At 43.6% G+C, this 17,881-nt stretch overlaps 1 protein-coding gene across 3 annotated transcripts in view; it reads right to left on the bottom strand.

Annotated features, from left to right (window-relative positions):
• Positions 1-17,881, bottom strand: part of LOC115476928 (IgGFc-binding protein-like) — a 920,282-nt gene that overhangs the window by 842,566 nt on the left and 59,835 nt on the right. For 2 of the 3 annotated variants that reach the window (XM_030213515.1, XM_030213514.1), the window contains exon 3: positions 9,548-10,768. The exons of the other annotated variant lie outside the window; for it this stretch is intronic. In XM_030213515.1, the coding sequence (XP_030069375.1) occupies positions 9,548-10,768 (1,221 nt within the window). The remainder of the gene's footprint in view (positions 1-9,547; positions 10,769-17,881) is intronic. 3 annotated transcript variants of the gene reach the window in all.

The following is a 17,881-nucleotide window of genomic DNA, read 5'->3' as shown; positions in this document are numbered from 1 at the left end:
GACTATACTTGAATATTTTCTTGTTTTTTTATCCTAATCTCTGGATAATTAAATAAACCTGTGTTAACCCCAGGAAGTGCTTCCTTGGTCTCTTTTTGTCTTTCTTGCAGTCTAAATAGTGCTACCAGTTGTCTGGTTCTTTTAAGGTGCCGTGGTCGAGGGGATTGTATTTGTGTGAGTAGTGCCCAGCCGTGATTAGACTCTGGAGGCGGGGCACAAAAAGCACAAACAAAGTGGTGTTTCCGCCCGGTTGAACCCGTGTCTGGTTGAACCTGAGTGGACTTCGATCGCCCTGCAGCATTGGACCAGAGTCAGCCGTCTGCTAACAAGTGCACGTGTTGCAACGGCTAATATCCAATGAGTGGGCCTCGACAAGCGACCGACCAAAGGAAAAGTGTTTGGACCTTAAAGAATGTATTCGTCCGGCGAGGCGCAACCGGATTGGCGATAGGCGAACGGTGAGAGGTGAGAAGACAGCGTGGTAAGTACGTCATCATTTTGTGGGGATTGTTTTTTGTATTCTTTTTTTTGTGCTCTCTCTCTCTCCCTCTCTCTCTCTCTCTCTCCCTCTCTCTCTCTCTCTCTTCATTTTAAGACTTCAGATTAGAATCTGTTTAGTTGTAGTTATGCAGACTGCATTGGAGCAGGTCTCCACGGCAGTGCCGGCCTACAGAAATGAAATTTTAAAGTACCACCAGAAATGGGTTAATGGAACTAAAAATCCGAGCATCATGTGGCCTCAGTCAGGAAGTTTTGACAAAGAGATTTTAAAAGCTTTAAGGTTGTGGATAGAATGTACTAAGACAAAAAAATATAGCAGGGAGAGACATTTAAATTTGTGGAGACTATGGGATAATATGGCAAACAGTAGTTATGATCAGGCAGTCCAAACCCCTCCTCCCTATGCGGCAGTCTCCAAGCAGTGTATGATAGGGGAAGGGTCTGCAACACAGCTCACAGATTTCAGCAAGGAGCTTCAGCATTTATAGCTAAATTTGAGCAGATCACATCTGACCACATGGTAGCTGTCGGCGATGTGAAAGCACTACTAGCCAGATTGATAGGAGGTAATACAGATGAAATCTTTAGAATGGCAGGGTTTCCAGGGGTGACATTACAGAACACTAATAGCGATGGTGCTGAGTTTGGTCCCATGCATAATAAGCTTTGGGAAGCCCTGAGACAGCGATACAGGGACACCCGCAATTTTAGCAATGTATCTAGCAAGGTGATGGCACCAGGGGAAGATATTCATCAGTATGTAAAAACACTACAGGAAACAAGTTTATTTTGTGAAGTTTAAATATTGGTTACACCTTTGAATTGAAGCAGTAAAAGGAACCCTCTTTGTTCTGTTTACCTTTGTGCAGCTCATATGTATTTTGAGGCATCTTGTTGTTTGACAGGTCTAAGTAAAGTGTAGGGAGGGGAGGGTAGAACTTTAGAAAAAAAATAACACAGCTAAAAGACTTGTGCTTAATATATAGGGCACTGACAGGATCAAAGAAATGTATATCTCTGAGGATTGAGTGCTGGACTGCTTATATCCTAAACTATGCGTTTGTGCATCCTCCATTAACAGAATTTTGTAGAGACATTTAAGGGCTAATATTATTCATGATCTTTTCCTTTCTCCTCTCTCTCCCTGCATTTTCCACTGTATTTCTCTGCCCCCCTGTAGAGTTAAACAAGTGTGCCTTAATGGGGTGCTCAAATCTGTTGTTTACCTGATACAAATTCCATGTTACTTTGCCCTTTGTGTATAAGGTCTCTAGATAAAAGTTTGTTCCATGATAGGCTTGCTAAAATAAAATTCTTAAGTGTTACTTTCAGAGTGTATTTAAGTTATTAGGAAATTAATTGGTCCACATTCCAGTATGATTAAGTTTGTTTTTGCAAGATTGATAGAAAAATATGTGGTTCCATCCCTTTTATAGGGAGCTTTTAGTTTTAAAATTAGAACTAACAGGATAACATTAATTGACACTAAGCGGTTTTTTTCTTAAAAACAAAGTAAGATCTGTAGATTTCTGCAAATAGCAAGCAGTCCTGACACTTAAATGTTAAAACAAAGTGTTTATACCAACAGAGCTAGGAACCAGAAAAGTTAATGCTGCATTTCAACTCCTTTTATATTTATTGTGACCTCTGGTCAGGCAGGTTTTGTGTTGTCTTCTCAGACCACAGATAGGGGTACTTTGTAAAAAACTAAGGGGAATCAACTGAATAATTTGTTGCTCAGTCATCAGACTGGTGCTGCTTGTCTCTTATTTCTGATTCACAGGGTTGTTGCATACTGCTGTTCATATACCAACTTTGGAAGAAATGGTGGTTTTCCCTGCTTGCTCAGAGAAAGTATGAAGGAATTTATAAATGAGGGTCTTAAGAATGGAATAGCCAGAACAGTGGAGATATGTGACCTTGTGAATTAATTTCTGAATGTTTTTTTTTCCCTTTCAGACTGCAAATTACAAATTTAGGATTTTGTTTATTTTTATGAAATCAGGGTTTCATTCATACATGCCATCCAGATAATTTATAAAGAAATATTTTCTGACTTTTAATTTTATTTGAATGCGCTCCAAAGAGCTTCTCTTACTAGCTGCAGAGGTAAAAGATTCTCTAAAAGAGCATTTAAGATTGTACCTTTTTTATTTCTGGAATGGCTATGCTATGCTTTTATTCATTTGTGCACATATGAGCTCACAGAAACTGTTTTGGTATCCACTTGGATACCATACATAATTTTATTCTGTATAATACTGTGTTTACTTGCAGATTAAGTCCACTCCTGAATCCAACAAGACAGATCTGATATATGGCCTCTTCAAACTTTGTCTTTTGTTTGTTTGTGTGTGTTTTGTGGGACCCATCAGATACATTCAGTATAAGTGACCATTCCTGATTTTGTGGATAGTACAATCAGTATGTAGAAGTAGTTTCTCTCCTGAATACATATTGGTTGTGTGTGAAATTTAACAAAAGAGTGTTCTCTTCTGAATGCCATACTAAACACATTAACTATTTGTGTTCTGCCACTAATCAACAGTTTTAGTGAACACAGGCAGGCTATAAAGTTTCCTTTCCCGCCCTCTGCACCGTAAGGGTCTGTACCTCTCTGAAGTATACCTATATCTGATACTACCTTTTACCTGGATAGTATCTTTGCCCCATTTTTCTCTATCTGTCTCCCAGAATACTGATGATGTCTCCTTATTTCTCAATAATACCCAGAACCAGAAGTGCCATTGGTGCCAATTTGTCCCTACCAACTTGCGGATCGGGTCCACCTGAGAAACCACCGATCCTGCCTATGAACTAGTCCAAGAGTCCACTGAAAGTCTGCAAGTCCATACCTTCTGTTGTCCAGAAGCAGAACTCTGATGCTTGCTACCACCTTTCCATGCTGCACTGCCTGCACCAGACTGATCTTACGCTTTGAAAATCTATACACTACTGCTGCAGAATGTTATTTGCTTTTTGTGGACTTAATAGACTCATTTAAATGACCACTGCACCTTCCCTTCTCAGTACTATTTTGCCTGATGTTGTATTTCTTAAGCTACAGTATTTTGTGAAGCAGTTGAAGTTTTATTTTCTGGTAGCTACATTCCTCTTTGTGCCTCTGTTGCCCTGTGTTTCATTTATTTACTAGTATTTGTATAGCGTTATCAGACACATGCAGCGCTGAACACCTGACACAAAGAGACAGGTCCCTGCACAATAGAGCTTACAATTTAAGTAATACAGGCAGACAAGTTAGTTCTGTGTGGACCCCCCTTGCATAGTCCCTCATGATACATTTAAATTTCTGAACACTCACTGGTTTTGCATTTTGTTTTCTGGGAAGGTTATGTTTGTTTTTGAATTACCTTTAAAGTAAAAAAAAAAAAAAATGCAAATTATACTCTATCCCTGCCATGTATTCTCACCCTTATCTTTTCATTCTGCTATTCTTTTCGGTGCCATACATTTAAAAAAATTGACCTGTAAATCCCATGCCCAGCCAGTCCTGCACATCTCTCTGATTGTGTGGGCTGTGCACCCTTTGTGCCTAGCTCTAACTTGGCCATCCCCCTGTCTCCTAGTCCATTACTGATAATTTAATTGTTTTCTCTCTAAAGATGTTTTCTCTACTTACACTCTGTCATGCCATAGTGGTTCTGTATATGAACATGCTCAGTTCTGATCTTTCCTTTAATTTGTTCTCTTTTGCTTTTTTTCCTTTTCTGCTTACCAACAATGGCTCAGTCCCCCCTCACTGCCTGCTTGGCAGCCTCTAATATGCACTATGTCCGCACTGGTAATCCTGGCCTTTCTATGGTCAAATAATTGGAGGCCTGCCCTATACCTCCTCCAACAATCCTTACACTTTTTGTAGATTCTAGAATGAATGCACATCTGTTGCATTGTCTATGTAGCTAATGCACATGCTAGGTTATGAACCCCAGATAGGTGGTAGAGAGGTTGGGAGGCGGAGCTAGTGTTGGGCAGACTTCTACAGACTGTGCCCTGAAAGTGGCAGATACAAATCAAGGTCAGGTATGCACACAGAGTAACACATAGCAGGTTTTTCTATGCCGTCATCTACTATGTTGCTATATTTTTAGTGGGACACTAATTAGGTTTGTGGTTCTTGGGCTCACCAGGCCTGGCCTCCTAATGGAAAGATACAATTACAAAGGTCTATTGGACATGTCCGGTTGGGATACTTTCACCTCATGGTTCTCTAGTTTAGGTTCCCATTTAAGATCTCTCTTTATTGGTTTATTGTGCATTATTGTTGTTGTAATTATATCTTGCTGTTTATTAGGATGCATTACTCCCTGCTTGAGAAAAGTATGCATTCCACCCAGAATTCTGTTCATGTCTGCAAATTATGCTTCCAGAGGTTCCTATACCACTACACTGACTACAGACCCAGATACACTGAGTCCTTCTCCTTCTACAGGTGTTTAATTAATTTTCTCTTGTAGTGACAGGTGTCTCTCTTTCTTTGAAGTGCCTATTTTTTTACACTAACTACAGACATGGGCTCTGCTTCCTGAAAGTTCCCCTTTGCGCCTGGTCACTGAAGCTGAGGCAGTAATTATTATTGCAGAGGGGGGGGGGGGGAGTTGTTGTAGGAGGTGGAAGGCCTCCAAATATTTAATATACAGAATTAATTTTCTCATATTGGACAGAGAGGATTGAAGGCTTCTCTCCTTCCAAATCATGAGAAACAGAGCTTGCAGGAATAGCAATTACACTTTACCTCCCCCCTCTTGCCAAGCCAGGTGAATTGTAAAGCTGAATTGCCCCAATCTCACCCATTAAGTGTGACTGGTCTCAGGGAAATTCAGGTGACAGAATTCTTTTCCCATGCCCCTTGGAAGTAAGGCTTCTTCAATCCAGGAGAGAATTACCTTCTTTTCAACTATGTGGAGACATAGCAGGTAAACACCTTGCAGAAGAGATCAAACACTGTCTCTCTCTGAGAAACAAACACTGTGGAACCAAGTGGTAGTGGTTTTATGACAGGGAGCAACATGACATAAATTGACAAGAGAAACCTAACACCTCTATAGCGACTGGAAGCAATAAACTTTTGTCTCCTCTTTTAGAATAGGGAAGATATTAAATTAAAGGTTTGAGAAATGTATGTCCAAAACATTTGGACAACAGACCAAATGCATCTTCAAAAGGAAATATAAACAGATGCTGTGTATTTTATTGACAGGAGATCCTGACTGACTGTAAGGTGCTAACTAAGGGGGTGTGACAACCCCTCCCCCTTGTGCTCCCTTTTTGTCTTGTAAGGGAAAGAAAGTTCTATATATTATGTCTTTGCCAGATAAGAAGTTGGTCAGTGTCTAGTGCACTCTGCCCCATGCCAGGGGATGGAGAGCCGGACCTGATCATTTCCATTGTCCTTTCATGTTTTTTCTCCTCTTTTCTATACTAGACTATACTTGAATATTTTCTTGTTTTTTTATCCTAATCTCTGGATAATTAAATAAACCTGTGTTAACCCCAGGAAGTGCTTCCTTGGTCTCTTTTTGTCTTTCTTGCAGTCTAAATAGTGCTACCAGTTGTCTGGTTCTTTTAAGGTGCCGTGGTCGAGGGGATTGTATTTGTGTGAGTAGTGCCCAGCCGTGATTAGACTCTGGAGGCGGGGCACAAAAAGCACAAACAAGTACTAGGCATGCCAAGAATACAAAACACTCAGGACCTATAGAGCAATTCTACCATACCATAAGCAGTCATTTCTATGAGTCACAAAAGGAAAAGGAAAGCATCTTAAACACTACAGTGAGCACTAGAACATCAATTCAATGCCAGACTCTGCATACAATGCAACACCACAGAAACAGAAACTGTCCCCTAGTACTGTGCAAAATATAAAGACAGCAGATGTAAATTTGAAAAAAAAACCCTAACAAGTACCAATCACCACTTTACAAATTAACAAATAGAAATAAAACAAATATAGAAAGTAAAATAATACCATTTTATTGGACTAATACATTTAGCTTTCAGAGGCCAAAACCTCCGTCCTCGGGTCAGTACAGTATAGTGCTGTTACAGTATCCTATCCTGACCTGAGGAAGGGGGTTTTGTTCTCCGAAAGTTAGTCAAAATGTATTAAAATTAGTCCAATAAAAAGATTACCTTATTTACATGTTCTATTATAAACATTTAACACATCTACAATACTTTATCCTAAAGCAAAAAAAATAAAAAAATATATTTTATTTACAGTTTGTTGTCTCTGGTTTCTGCTTTCCTCATCTTCTTTTCACCGTCTTCCTTCCATCCAGCATCTGTCTTCTCTCTCTCTCTCTCTCTCTCTCTGCCATCTAGTGTCTGCCCTCTCTGCCGTCCCTTCCATCCACTGCCTGCCCTTTCTCTCTGCCCCTTCAATCCACCATTTGCCCTCCCTCTCCCATCCATCCAGGGTCTGCCCTCCCTCTCGCTCCCCCTTCCATCTAGGATCTGTCCCCTCTCTCTCTCTGCCCCTTTTTTCAGCCCCCAGTTCCAGCCCCCTTCTCCCCTCTGAACACCCCCACCCCAGTCCCCTTCTCCCCTCCCCTTCTCCTGTCTGAGACCCCCACCCCAGTTCCCTTCTCTCCTCTGAACACCCCCATCCCAGTCCCCTTCTCCCCTCCCCTTCTCCCCTCTGAGATCCCCACCCCAGTCCCCTTCTCCCCTCTGAGATCCCCACCCCAGTCCCCTTCTCCCCTCCCCCTCCCCTGTCTGAGATCCCCACCCCAGTCCCCTTCTCCCCTCCCCTTTTCCCCTCTGAGACCCCCACCCCAGTCCCCTTCTCCCCTCCCCTTCCCTTCTCCCCTCTGAGATCCCCCGCCCCAGTCCCCTTCTCCCCTCCCCTGTCTGAGACCCCCACCCCAGTCCCCTTCTCCCCTCTGAACACCCCCACCCGAGTCCCTTTCGCCCCTCTCCTTCCCCACCTCAGTCCCATTAAAACCGGCGAAGCAGCGTCGCAGGCAGTGCCTCGTGCCCTGCTTGTAAAAAAAAAATCAAATCTCCTTCCTTCTCCTCGTCTTGACGTCTTGACGTTGACTCGGGCCTTCCAATCAAATTAATTGGAAGGCCCGAGTCGACGTCAAGACGAGGAGGAGAAGGAGTGGAAGGAGATTTGATTTTTTTTTTTTACAAGCAGGGCACGAGGCGCTGCCTGCGACGCTGCTTCGCCGGTTTTTTAATGTGCGGCGCCGCGGGAACGGCCACGGGAGGCGGCGGGAGCGGAGCACCCCCCACCCACTGGCACCCGGAGCGGACCGCCCCCACCGCCCCCCCCCCCCTCTTGGTACGCCACTGCTATGATGCCATATGGGGGGAGGGCTTTCAGCAAGGAGGAGATTAAGTGAAATCATCAGGAGGCAGCCTGAGGAAAGGCAAGTAAACTGCAGGAGGAAGGTGCAGCCAGTATCAGAGCACTGCAGGGGAAAGGAAAGAGTACAGCAGTGGGATTCCTGGGCATCCACAGAGCATGGACACTTACTGAGAGATTATTCTGCACATGTGTTAGGTGCTTTCCCTACCAAGTTACTTGCTGAATTTACGTAAATCTCATTTGCATGTGATTTTCTTTGAACATCACTCACTATTTCAAAATCGGTACCTTCCACCATGGATCTAAATGCATACAATTTTTAACGGGGACATTTGAGCATCGGCCCCTAACACAGGGCCCATAGTGATAATATGGGCCCTGTGGCAGTTAATGTATGCTAACACTGTTAGCACATTTACACCATTAGTAAATGACCTCCTTAATCAATTCAAAGGTAAATTGGACAAGTGTTAGAGGAAAGATTTGCTGGTGGGTTTGACAACTTGGCTACACAGTAGGGAAAAGTGCTAATCACCATTTCAAGGACTGGAAGAAATAATTTTTGCCCTGCTGTAAAACTGGCTATAGACCTATTTATGTATTTATTACAATGTGTTAGAAGCAAAAAAGAAATGCTAGCACCAAAATTATGCTTGGATATTCAATTACTGACCTGGCATTAAATATCCATATAGCTGTGGCGGACAACACTTTACCAGATAAGTGTTGATATTTAGCTCTTAACCCCCGGATTCTATATAGCACGCCTAGAGATCCACACCGAAATCCAAGTGGATTCTGTAACAATGCGCATAAATTAATTGGCTTAACAAGCCAATCAGCATTAACAGCACTTAAGGAGCACTAATTGACAATAATTAGAATTTACATGCAGAAATTCCTAAGTGTATTCTGTAACGCACTGCGCCTAAATTTGAATCCGCGCAGACAAAAAGTGGTGTGGTTATGGGCAGGGAAATGGGCGTTTCGTGGGGTTTATGATATGTTTTCTTTGGTGTAAATGGAGGTGTGTAGTTTTAGGCACTGTGATATCAACTAAGCGTATTCTATATACCATGCTTAAATCTAGGCGCCGCTTATAGAATACACTTAGGCGGAAATGTTTTCCGTGCAGATTTTCTAGGTGCCATTTAAGGATCTGGCCCTAACTGGATAAGTTAAACTGGAGAAAGACAGTGCTCTTACTTGCCTGGTTAACTTATAGAGTTAAAGGCCAAATATCAGCAGTTATCCGGATAGGAGCCGACTCTGCCCTGACGCTTCCCCAGACTGCCCACACAATATCCAGTTTCATCTTAGTAGTTAAAGGAATATTCAGCAACACTATCTGCATAAGTGATGCTGAATATTCCCTTGGAGCCCAACCAGCCTGAGTTAACTGGATAAGAGGCTCTCTAACACAGTTAACATAGTTATTGACCCCAATGTATTTTGTATAAGGAAGAATTTTATGCAGATGGTCAAGCTGTGATTTATCTTGACCTACAGCAGCAGAGGTAGGGACAGAGTTAGTGGGTTCTTATATGCCAACATCTACTCTGTTACTGTGTTATTTTGCCTCACTCTGGATAACTTGTTAGCCAATCAAAAGAAGGTTAGACCTGGATGCACCTCAGGACTTCTTTCACATGTAGGAGGTGTTCAAAAACTTGTATAAATATAAACTAATTAAGTAACTATGTAATCATATACCTTCTGCACAGACAGCAGGTGACCCATATCCTTGTAAGCTTGTAATCCCATAATTTTGCAATCCAAAAGGTATATTGCCTTCCACAATGTGTGAAGTGAAACTATCGCCATACTGATACTCAGCCCAAGAGTATCCGGAGCCAGGAATCTCTGTCCACTTCAGACTATGTCTTTTATTATCAAAGGTGATTGTTGAAGTTTCCTGTGTTGCTGCTATGATAATCACATAGTTATCTATATCACTCTGCCCGTAGGTGTAATATCGTTTGCAGTAACTGGAAACAGCCAGGATGTTCATTAGGAAAGAGTCATAGGAAAACCGTTGGGTGCTGCCACCAGTGCTGAAGAATATACACTGAACCCCAATATCGGCATGAATGTCAAGTGGATTGGAAGCTTCGACTTCAAGTTGCAAAGCCTCACCACCTTCTAAAACCTGACTAATTTTTTTTAACCCTGACTGATAGGTGATGGTAGTTTTTTGAGAAGCCATGACATACACAATGTCATATTTCTTTTGTATGGACAAAGGTGGAATGAGATACCTGGTACCCCAGTTGGAGACTGGCAAGTATTGTTCATAGACGTGGTCACACTTGCCAAATTTCCAGGCACAGGTATGTCCACCCATTACAGCCACTGCATTGGTGGATATGATTCTGGATCCAGTCAAGTCATCTGTGCTCTGTATCTGGGCAGCTTGAAACTTCTCTAGTGCAATAGTAAGTGTACTGCCCTTAGCATAGGTATGGCCATTGAAAACTGCCTCCCCCTTTAGAGTAATGCTAACAGTGCATGGTTCATCCTGTGCTATAACAGCAAACTCTTTGAAAGAACCGGTAGGTCCATCCTTTGGAGTCAGCACAAAGTACTCTGTACCTAATTTATCCTTTGGATACACTATACTGGTGTCAATGGACAAATATTTATGGTTGAGGGAAACAATGGTGATGGGGTAACTGGAATTTATCTGGACTGTATGGTTAAATTTGGTGCTTCCAAACATTTCTACCACATCAGGAAGCTCAAGAGAAACTGTCTTGTCTTTATTAATCACTAATTTGGCCTTGTAATTATATTGATTGATGGAGACTGACATCGTAGTGTTGTCATGGTATGCTGTCACACGCAGTCCAAATTGTGATCTTGATGTTTTGAATTCAGTGTTTTGCATGAAGCTAGTGCAGAAATAGGTCCCCATTGAATGAGCTAAACAAGAACCTGAAAAACAAAACAGACAAATGAGCCATCTGGATATAAACTTCTTTTTTCTTCCTGGGTCTCTTGATGTCAAGCAACTCGGAAAGCTTTTCTATCAACCTCTGTCTAAGACCTATAGAAAATCTCTCATATTATCAATGTTAAGTTCAAGGAGGAAAGCAGGAAGAGAGAGCAGCTGCAAAGGGGTTCTATGAATTTGAACATTTGGGCTTTGAGGGAGGAAGGAAGTAGACATTGGCCTCTATTTGGTTGACCAGCGTTAATGAGATAAGTCTGGCTAGCCAGTTCTGAATGTCAGTGCTGCCAGCTAAGTTTTAGTTCATCCTCTGGATTGCCTCAAGGGCTTTTGAGCAGATGGTTATATACCCAGACAAAATTTAGATGATCAACAGAAGGGAAAGTTTAAGCAGCAGGTGATATTCAGCAGTGGCGTAGCCACCCAGTGTTTTGGATGGGCCCAGAGCTAACTTAGATTTTTTTTCACCTACCCCACATCAACATCTCTCCTCCTCCGCGGCTTCCCGGCATCTGACCGTCTGTCGCTGAACCCCGTCCCTCCCTGATGTACCTTACAGGCGTCCCTGGAACCTGTAGTGATTCAATTATTGCTGACTGTGCTGGCTCCGCAGGCTTCCATTGGCCGAGTCCCGCCAGACAGGAAACGATGAACATGAGGGTGGGAACCGGCCAATGGAAGCCTGAAGTGTTGGCGCAGGCAGCAATAATGAATCACTCATACATCGGGGATGCCTGTAAGGTGCACCAGGGATGGACGGGGTTCAGCAATGGGTGGGCAGATGCCAGGATGCCACGGAGGATGAGAGATGTTGATGTGGGGTGCTGCCACTGATATCAAGTTAATTCTTGAAGTTAGCCAGACAAACCTTTTGAATATCAAATTCAAAGGGATAAAAAATATAAAAGAGAAAAGAAAAAAATCTTTATATAATGCTTAAAGCAATCAAAAAGTTTAAAATACAGAAAGTCAGTAACAAGGACAATTGCCAGCAGGACCAGCCTTGCCACTAACAGGCTTATTTTCGAAACAGAAAGACGTCCATCTTCCGTCACAAATTGGAAGATGGGCGTGTTCAAGCTCTCCTGGAGCCTGGCTACTCAGACAAACTCCAGTCACTTGATGAGTTAACCCTTGCACTTAAACACACCCTGGAGACTCTTTTCCAAAATCTGAACAGTCTTTTATTGAGCAATACAACTACTCACGAACAGATGAAATTGCCACTCAGCATAGAGTCTCTGTGTTCTCTGGGCTGCTCCAGAAGATGACATCAAACCTGAGAGAAGGCAGTTCTCCCACAGGCAGGGCAGCTCAATAGATGGATGGTAAACAGTGCAGTATCTCTCACAGCTGGATATGTATGAGAATACATATAAACCATATAACTGATATATGTGAGCTAACTAAGAGATACATAAGGGTAAGAAACTGAGATCTCTCAACAGGATCTATGATGACAAGTGCTGTGGAAGTCAAGATGGAACCAGCTTTCCAGTCAGACAGAGAGAACAAAGACAGGAGGGGGGGGGGGGCTCCCTAGAGCCCAAAGAACATGAGATCAGGAAGACCAATCCGGTCAGAGCCCAGCTAGGCAGAGAGATACAGTCCTGGCAACAGCACACCCATAAACAGTTTAAAACAAGTGTCTGCCCCACCTGTGAACTACCTCTCCCATACTGCCTTGCTTCTATAACAGTACAGTGGCCTATGATAAACATAAAACATATCTCTGTATCTATCCCCACCAGGCACAACTGTCAAAGGACAGAACACTCCCCACCTGGTATCGGAAGGTACCACTATTTAAATTAACAACAGTATTAAAACAAGCAAAGTCTCTGATCCAAACTCAGGTTCTTCTACTTCTTCGGGGTCTTCTTCTACCCTCAGGACCTGCAACGAGACAAACAACACCACCAAACACAAAGAGAAAGAGAGAGAGTCTTTCAGTCTCTGTTCTTCATGTGTGAACACTGGCTTTTTGTGCTTGCGATTCTTCATGCAGTATAAGGAGTATAACTTCATTGATCGGTCTATAGAAGTTCTTCACTGCTCCTTGCTTCATGGTTCTCACTTCAATCATTCTCGTGTTTCCGTCTTTACTGGGAATAGTTTTAATGACTAATGCCAGAGGCCAATCGTTGCGTTGAGTCTGGTTGTCTTTGAGTAGTACAATGTCGCCTTCCTGGATGTTGGACTTACTGGTCTGCCATTTGCTGCGGATCTGCAGGGTCGGAAGATACTCTCTTCTCCAACGCTTCCAGAAGGTGTTGGCAAAGCTCTGGACTTGTCTCCACTGCTGTCTGCATAAATCCTTATCATCGAAGTTTCCAGGCGGGATAGGAGTCACACCTATCTTTTGTGTTAAAAGTGTGGCTGGAGTCAGTATCAAAGGCGATTCTGGATTGGAAGACACTGGGATCAGAGGTCTTGCGTTGATGATGGCAGACACTTCTGCCAGAAGTGTGGTCAAAACTTCATGGGTGAGACGGTTGACCCCTGTCTCTGATAACATAGAATTCAGGATGCGGCGAGCAATCTCAATCATGCGTTCCCAAACTCCCCCCATGTGTGAAGCATGGGGAGGATTGAATATCCACATGCAGTTTTGATCGTTTAAGTATCTTTCGATGGCAGGAAGTTTGATCTTCTCTGAGTTTATTTTCAATTCCTGACAAGCACTCACGAAATTGGAACCACAATCAGAACGGATCTGCTTAGTGGGACCACGGATTGAAAAGAATCTTCTAAGCGCATTTATAAAGCTTGAAGTGTCCGTTGATTCTACAACTTCGATGTGGACAGCACGTATGCTCATGCCCATGAACATAATGGCCCATCGCTTGCTGTTCGCATTCCCTCCTCTGGTCCGTCTCGAGATGACTGACCATGGCCCAAAGATGTCCAACCCCACATAGGTGAATGGTGGGTCTACGCTCAGTCTTTCAGGTGGCAAGTCTGCCATTCTTTGGTCTTGATATTTACCCCTCAGCTTACAGCATGTGATGCATCTGTGAATGACTGCTGAGATGCAATGCTTTGCTCCGACGATCCACACTCCTGCGACCCTGATGGCTCCTTCAGTGAAGTGTCAACCTTGGTGCTTGACTTGCTCGTGATAGTGACGTACAAGCAGGGTGCATCCGTTGATACAGGATGTCGACCTGGAATTATCAGAGGGTTCTTTTCAATTCTCTCTAACTTAGCATGTGTGAGACGGCCGCCTACTCCCAGCAACCCTTCCTCATCCTTGAAAGGTTTAACTTCCAGAGGGAGCTGCCTTTCGGAATGTTCCTTCTTTTACTGAGGCATTGTAACTCTGCAGAATATATTTCTTGTTGCACACAACTCAGGATCACTTTTTCTGCCCGTTCAAACTCTTCTGCTGACAAAGGTTTAGTGCAGAGGTGCCAGTGGTTACATCTGCTTGATTTTCTGTCACACCCTTGTTGGAAGGAACGTACGATATGGACCAGATGGGCTATGGCTCTCCTCAATGTCATCCACCGCGAGAATCGATTAAAGCGGTGTACTCCTAAGGTATTGTTGTTTGAGATTCTTGTGGTAAGAGTTGTCACTTCTGAGTGAACTTCTACATCATCTTCCGGTTTCACAAGTTCAAATGATTTTGCACTAGGTAAGGGATCGCTCACTGATTGTGTGCGAAACTTTCGTCCTGTAAACCACTTTGTTTGTATTAGGTGCTTTGCTGTGACCGCCCTGGTGGCATGATCTGCTGGATTTTGATCGGTTGACACATAGTGCCATTGCTCAGGTTTGGTATACTTTCAGATACGCTCTACTCTATTACTTACATATACGTAAAACCTTCTACTCTGATTACAAATGTAGCCTAGCATGACCCTGCTGTCTGTATAGAACTTAACTGAGTCTAAGTGGGCGTCTATCTCGCTTACAATCAGTTCAGCTATTTCTACTGCCAGAACTGCCCCACATAGTTCTAAGCGTGGTATTGTCTGACTAGGACGTGGGGCTAACTTAGCTTTTCCAAACATAAAACCCACATGCACCCTGCCCATAGCATCTATAGTTCTTAGGTAGGCTACTGCAGCTATGGCTTTCTCTGAAGCATCTGAAAAGACGCAAACTTCCTTGAAGCAAGCGTTTGTGAGGGACATGGGAACATATGAGCGTGGGATGTAGAGTTCTTTAGCGATTCTAAAGAGTTTCTCCAAGTATTCCACACTTGTTTCTCTTCTTGCGGCAATGGGGAATCCCATTCATTTGAACTTGCAGAAAGTTCACGAAGCAACAACCTTCCTTGGATAGTGATTGGCGCCACAAATCCTAGTGGATCATACAGGCTGTTTACTGTAGACAAGACGCCTCATCGAGTGAATGGTTTCTCTTGCATGCAAACCCGGAAGGTGAAGGTGTCCCTTTTTAAATCCCAATTTAAGCCAAGGCTACATTGAAGTGGGGGGGGGGGTGTCTACCCCTAAATCTAGATTCTTCAAGTTTGTAGCATGATCTCCCGGAGGGAACGCTGTCATTACATTGGCGCTGTTGGATGCAATTTTTTGAAGCCTCAAATTAGCTTCCGCTAACATCATCTGCGTTCTTTTCAGCATATCAATAGCTCCTGATTCAGTGGGCAAGGACTTCAACCCATCATCCACATAGAAATCTCTTTCTATGAACTGTCTGGCATCAATGCCATATTTCTTCTCTCCTTCTTGTGCAGTTCATCTAAGCCCGTAAGTGGCTACTGCTGGTGAGGGGCTGTTTCCAAACACATGGACTTTCATCCTATACTCAATCACGTCTCCATTGATATCATTGTCGCGGAACCACAGGAACCTCAAGTAATTTCTGTGATCTTCATGAACAGTGGAGCAGTAGAACATTTGTTGAATGTCCGCCATTATGACAACAGGCTCTTTTCTGAAGCAAATCAGAATCCCCAGTAGGCTATTGGCTAAATCAGACCCAGCGCGTAGCATGCTGTTCAGTGAGGTTCCTTGGAACTGGGCACTAGAATCAAACACAATTCGGATTTGTTGTGGCTTCTGTGGATGATATACTCCGAAAATAGGTAAGTACCAGCACTCTTCATTTTTTCCCAATGGTGGGGCCAGCTCTGCATGACCGTTGGTAAGCATGTTCTGCATGAAAGTTATAAACTGCTGCTTCATCTCTGGTTTCCTTCTCAAGGATTTCTGCAATGAGGCAAGACGAGAAAGGGCTTGACTTCTGTTGTTTGGGAGTCGAGGCCTGGGCTTACGAAATGGGAGGGGTGCTACCCAGCTGTTTGACTCGTCTTTCTTGAACTCTTTGCTCATAATGTTAAGGAACTCTTTGTCTTCTATGGAGAAAGTAGGTTTGTCATTCTCTTCGGTAGTCTGAAACACTGAGCTTCCCAAGTGCTCTCCTAAATCTACTGTGGAGATGTTTTTATAAAGTGCTGAAACAGCGCTTCGTTCTTTGTAAGTGGGAACTTCTTTCGTGGTAAGGTGGTTATTACATGGCTCAAATAGTGAAGTGCACCCGCTTTCTAAGACGTTGGTGAAGAGCACATTGACATTTGCTTTTCTCGATTGGCTGAGGCAGACTTTGCCTACGATTGTCCAACCTAGGTCGAGACACTGTGCATAAGGAGCACCACGTGGACCCTTGCACGATTCATGGATCTCCAGGAGTTCTGGTGCGTCTCGGCCCAGCAAGAGTAAGATTTCAGCCTTTGGATCTAAAGGCGAGAGTTGGTTAGCTATGGGCCTCAGATGGGGGTGATTCCAAGTGACCTCTGGTGTAGGAATCTCATCTTTATCATCTGGAATCTGATCACATTCAATTAACGTAGGTAATCTTGATCTGGTGCTTCCATCTATCGCCTCTATCACATAGCCGTTTGCTATTCTTCCCGACATTTGCACAACCCCTGCACAAGTTTTGATACTGTATGACGAGTAACCTTGCTGGATTTCAAACAAGTCGTAAAACTCTGATCTTGCAAGGGATCGGTTACTTTGTTCATCTATGATGGCGTACATCTTGACTGCCTTCTCAGGCTGTCCTTCGGGGTACACTCTGGCCAGGCAAATCTTGGTGCAGGATCTACCTTCACAAACTTTCCCACACACCCTTGTGCATTTCGGAGCAACTTGGAGTGTCGATGTACTTCCTTCTTCCAGCCATGATTCACCTTGAGGTACGAATTTGCATCATCTGGGTGTGCGGCGTCGACGTGTTGGTCGCTACCACACTTTGTACATTGGACAGTCACTCGGCAATCTTTGGCCTGATGGTTTGAGGAAGAACAGCACCTGAAACAGAATCTGTATCTTCTGAGCAATGCTTTACGCTCCCTTAAAGGCTTTCCTATGAATCCTCGACACTGTCTGAGGGGATGAGGTGTCCTGTGTATAGGGCACTGTTCCTTGGGTTCCTCTGTATTCTCTGTGAGGGAAGAAGGGTCAGACTGTGCAGACATTGCAGATGACACTTCCGTTTTACGAACGAAAATAGGTTTCTTGAATGGTTTGACTGATTTCCCTTCCAAGAACTGACTTGATTCAGGAGATTCCACCATAAACCAGGGGGCATTTCTTCTTTTAGCAATGTCTCTTATGAATTTCGTGAAGAGGCTGAAAGGAGGATATTTCCCTTGATTCTCTGTCTTGTATTGAGTGCCAATTACTGACCACTTCTCCCTTAGGTCGTATGGTAGCTTACCTAAGATGCTCTTGGTGCCTCGAGGTGTGTCTAGCTGGCTGAGGTTAGGAAAGCTGTTCTCGGCCTTGACTGCTTCTAGCACGTGAAGGAGGTTTCCCAACTCTTGCAGCTTGTGGTTGTCTTTGCCAGATATTGTCAGAAATCTATCCAACCTGTTGGGCTGCCGTAGTATTCTTCGAGCCTTTCCCACATCTCTTGTAACCCTTTCGAAGGGTTATTCCAATATGAATGCTTCAATTCTTCCATACGCATGGCTGTTTCCTTCCCCAACCAGTGCAACATCATGTTCATCTCCTGCTTGGGAGTAAGTCTCATGCCCTCTATGGCATCCTTGAAGTCTGATTTCCATGCTCGGTAACGTTCAGGCTGATCGTTGAACTGGGCAAGACCTGAGCCCCCCA

The sequence above is a fragment of the Microcaecilia unicolor genome, chromosome 8 (genome assembly GCF_901765095.1).
Source record: "Microcaecilia unicolor chromosome 8, aMicUni1.1, whole genome shotgun sequence".
Lineage (NCBI taxonomy): Eukaryota > Metazoa > Chordata > Amphibia > Gymnophiona > Siphonopidae > Microcaecilia > Microcaecilia unicolor.
Note: the sequence above shows the minus strand (reverse complement) of the source record. Positions and strands in the feature narration are given on the sequence as shown.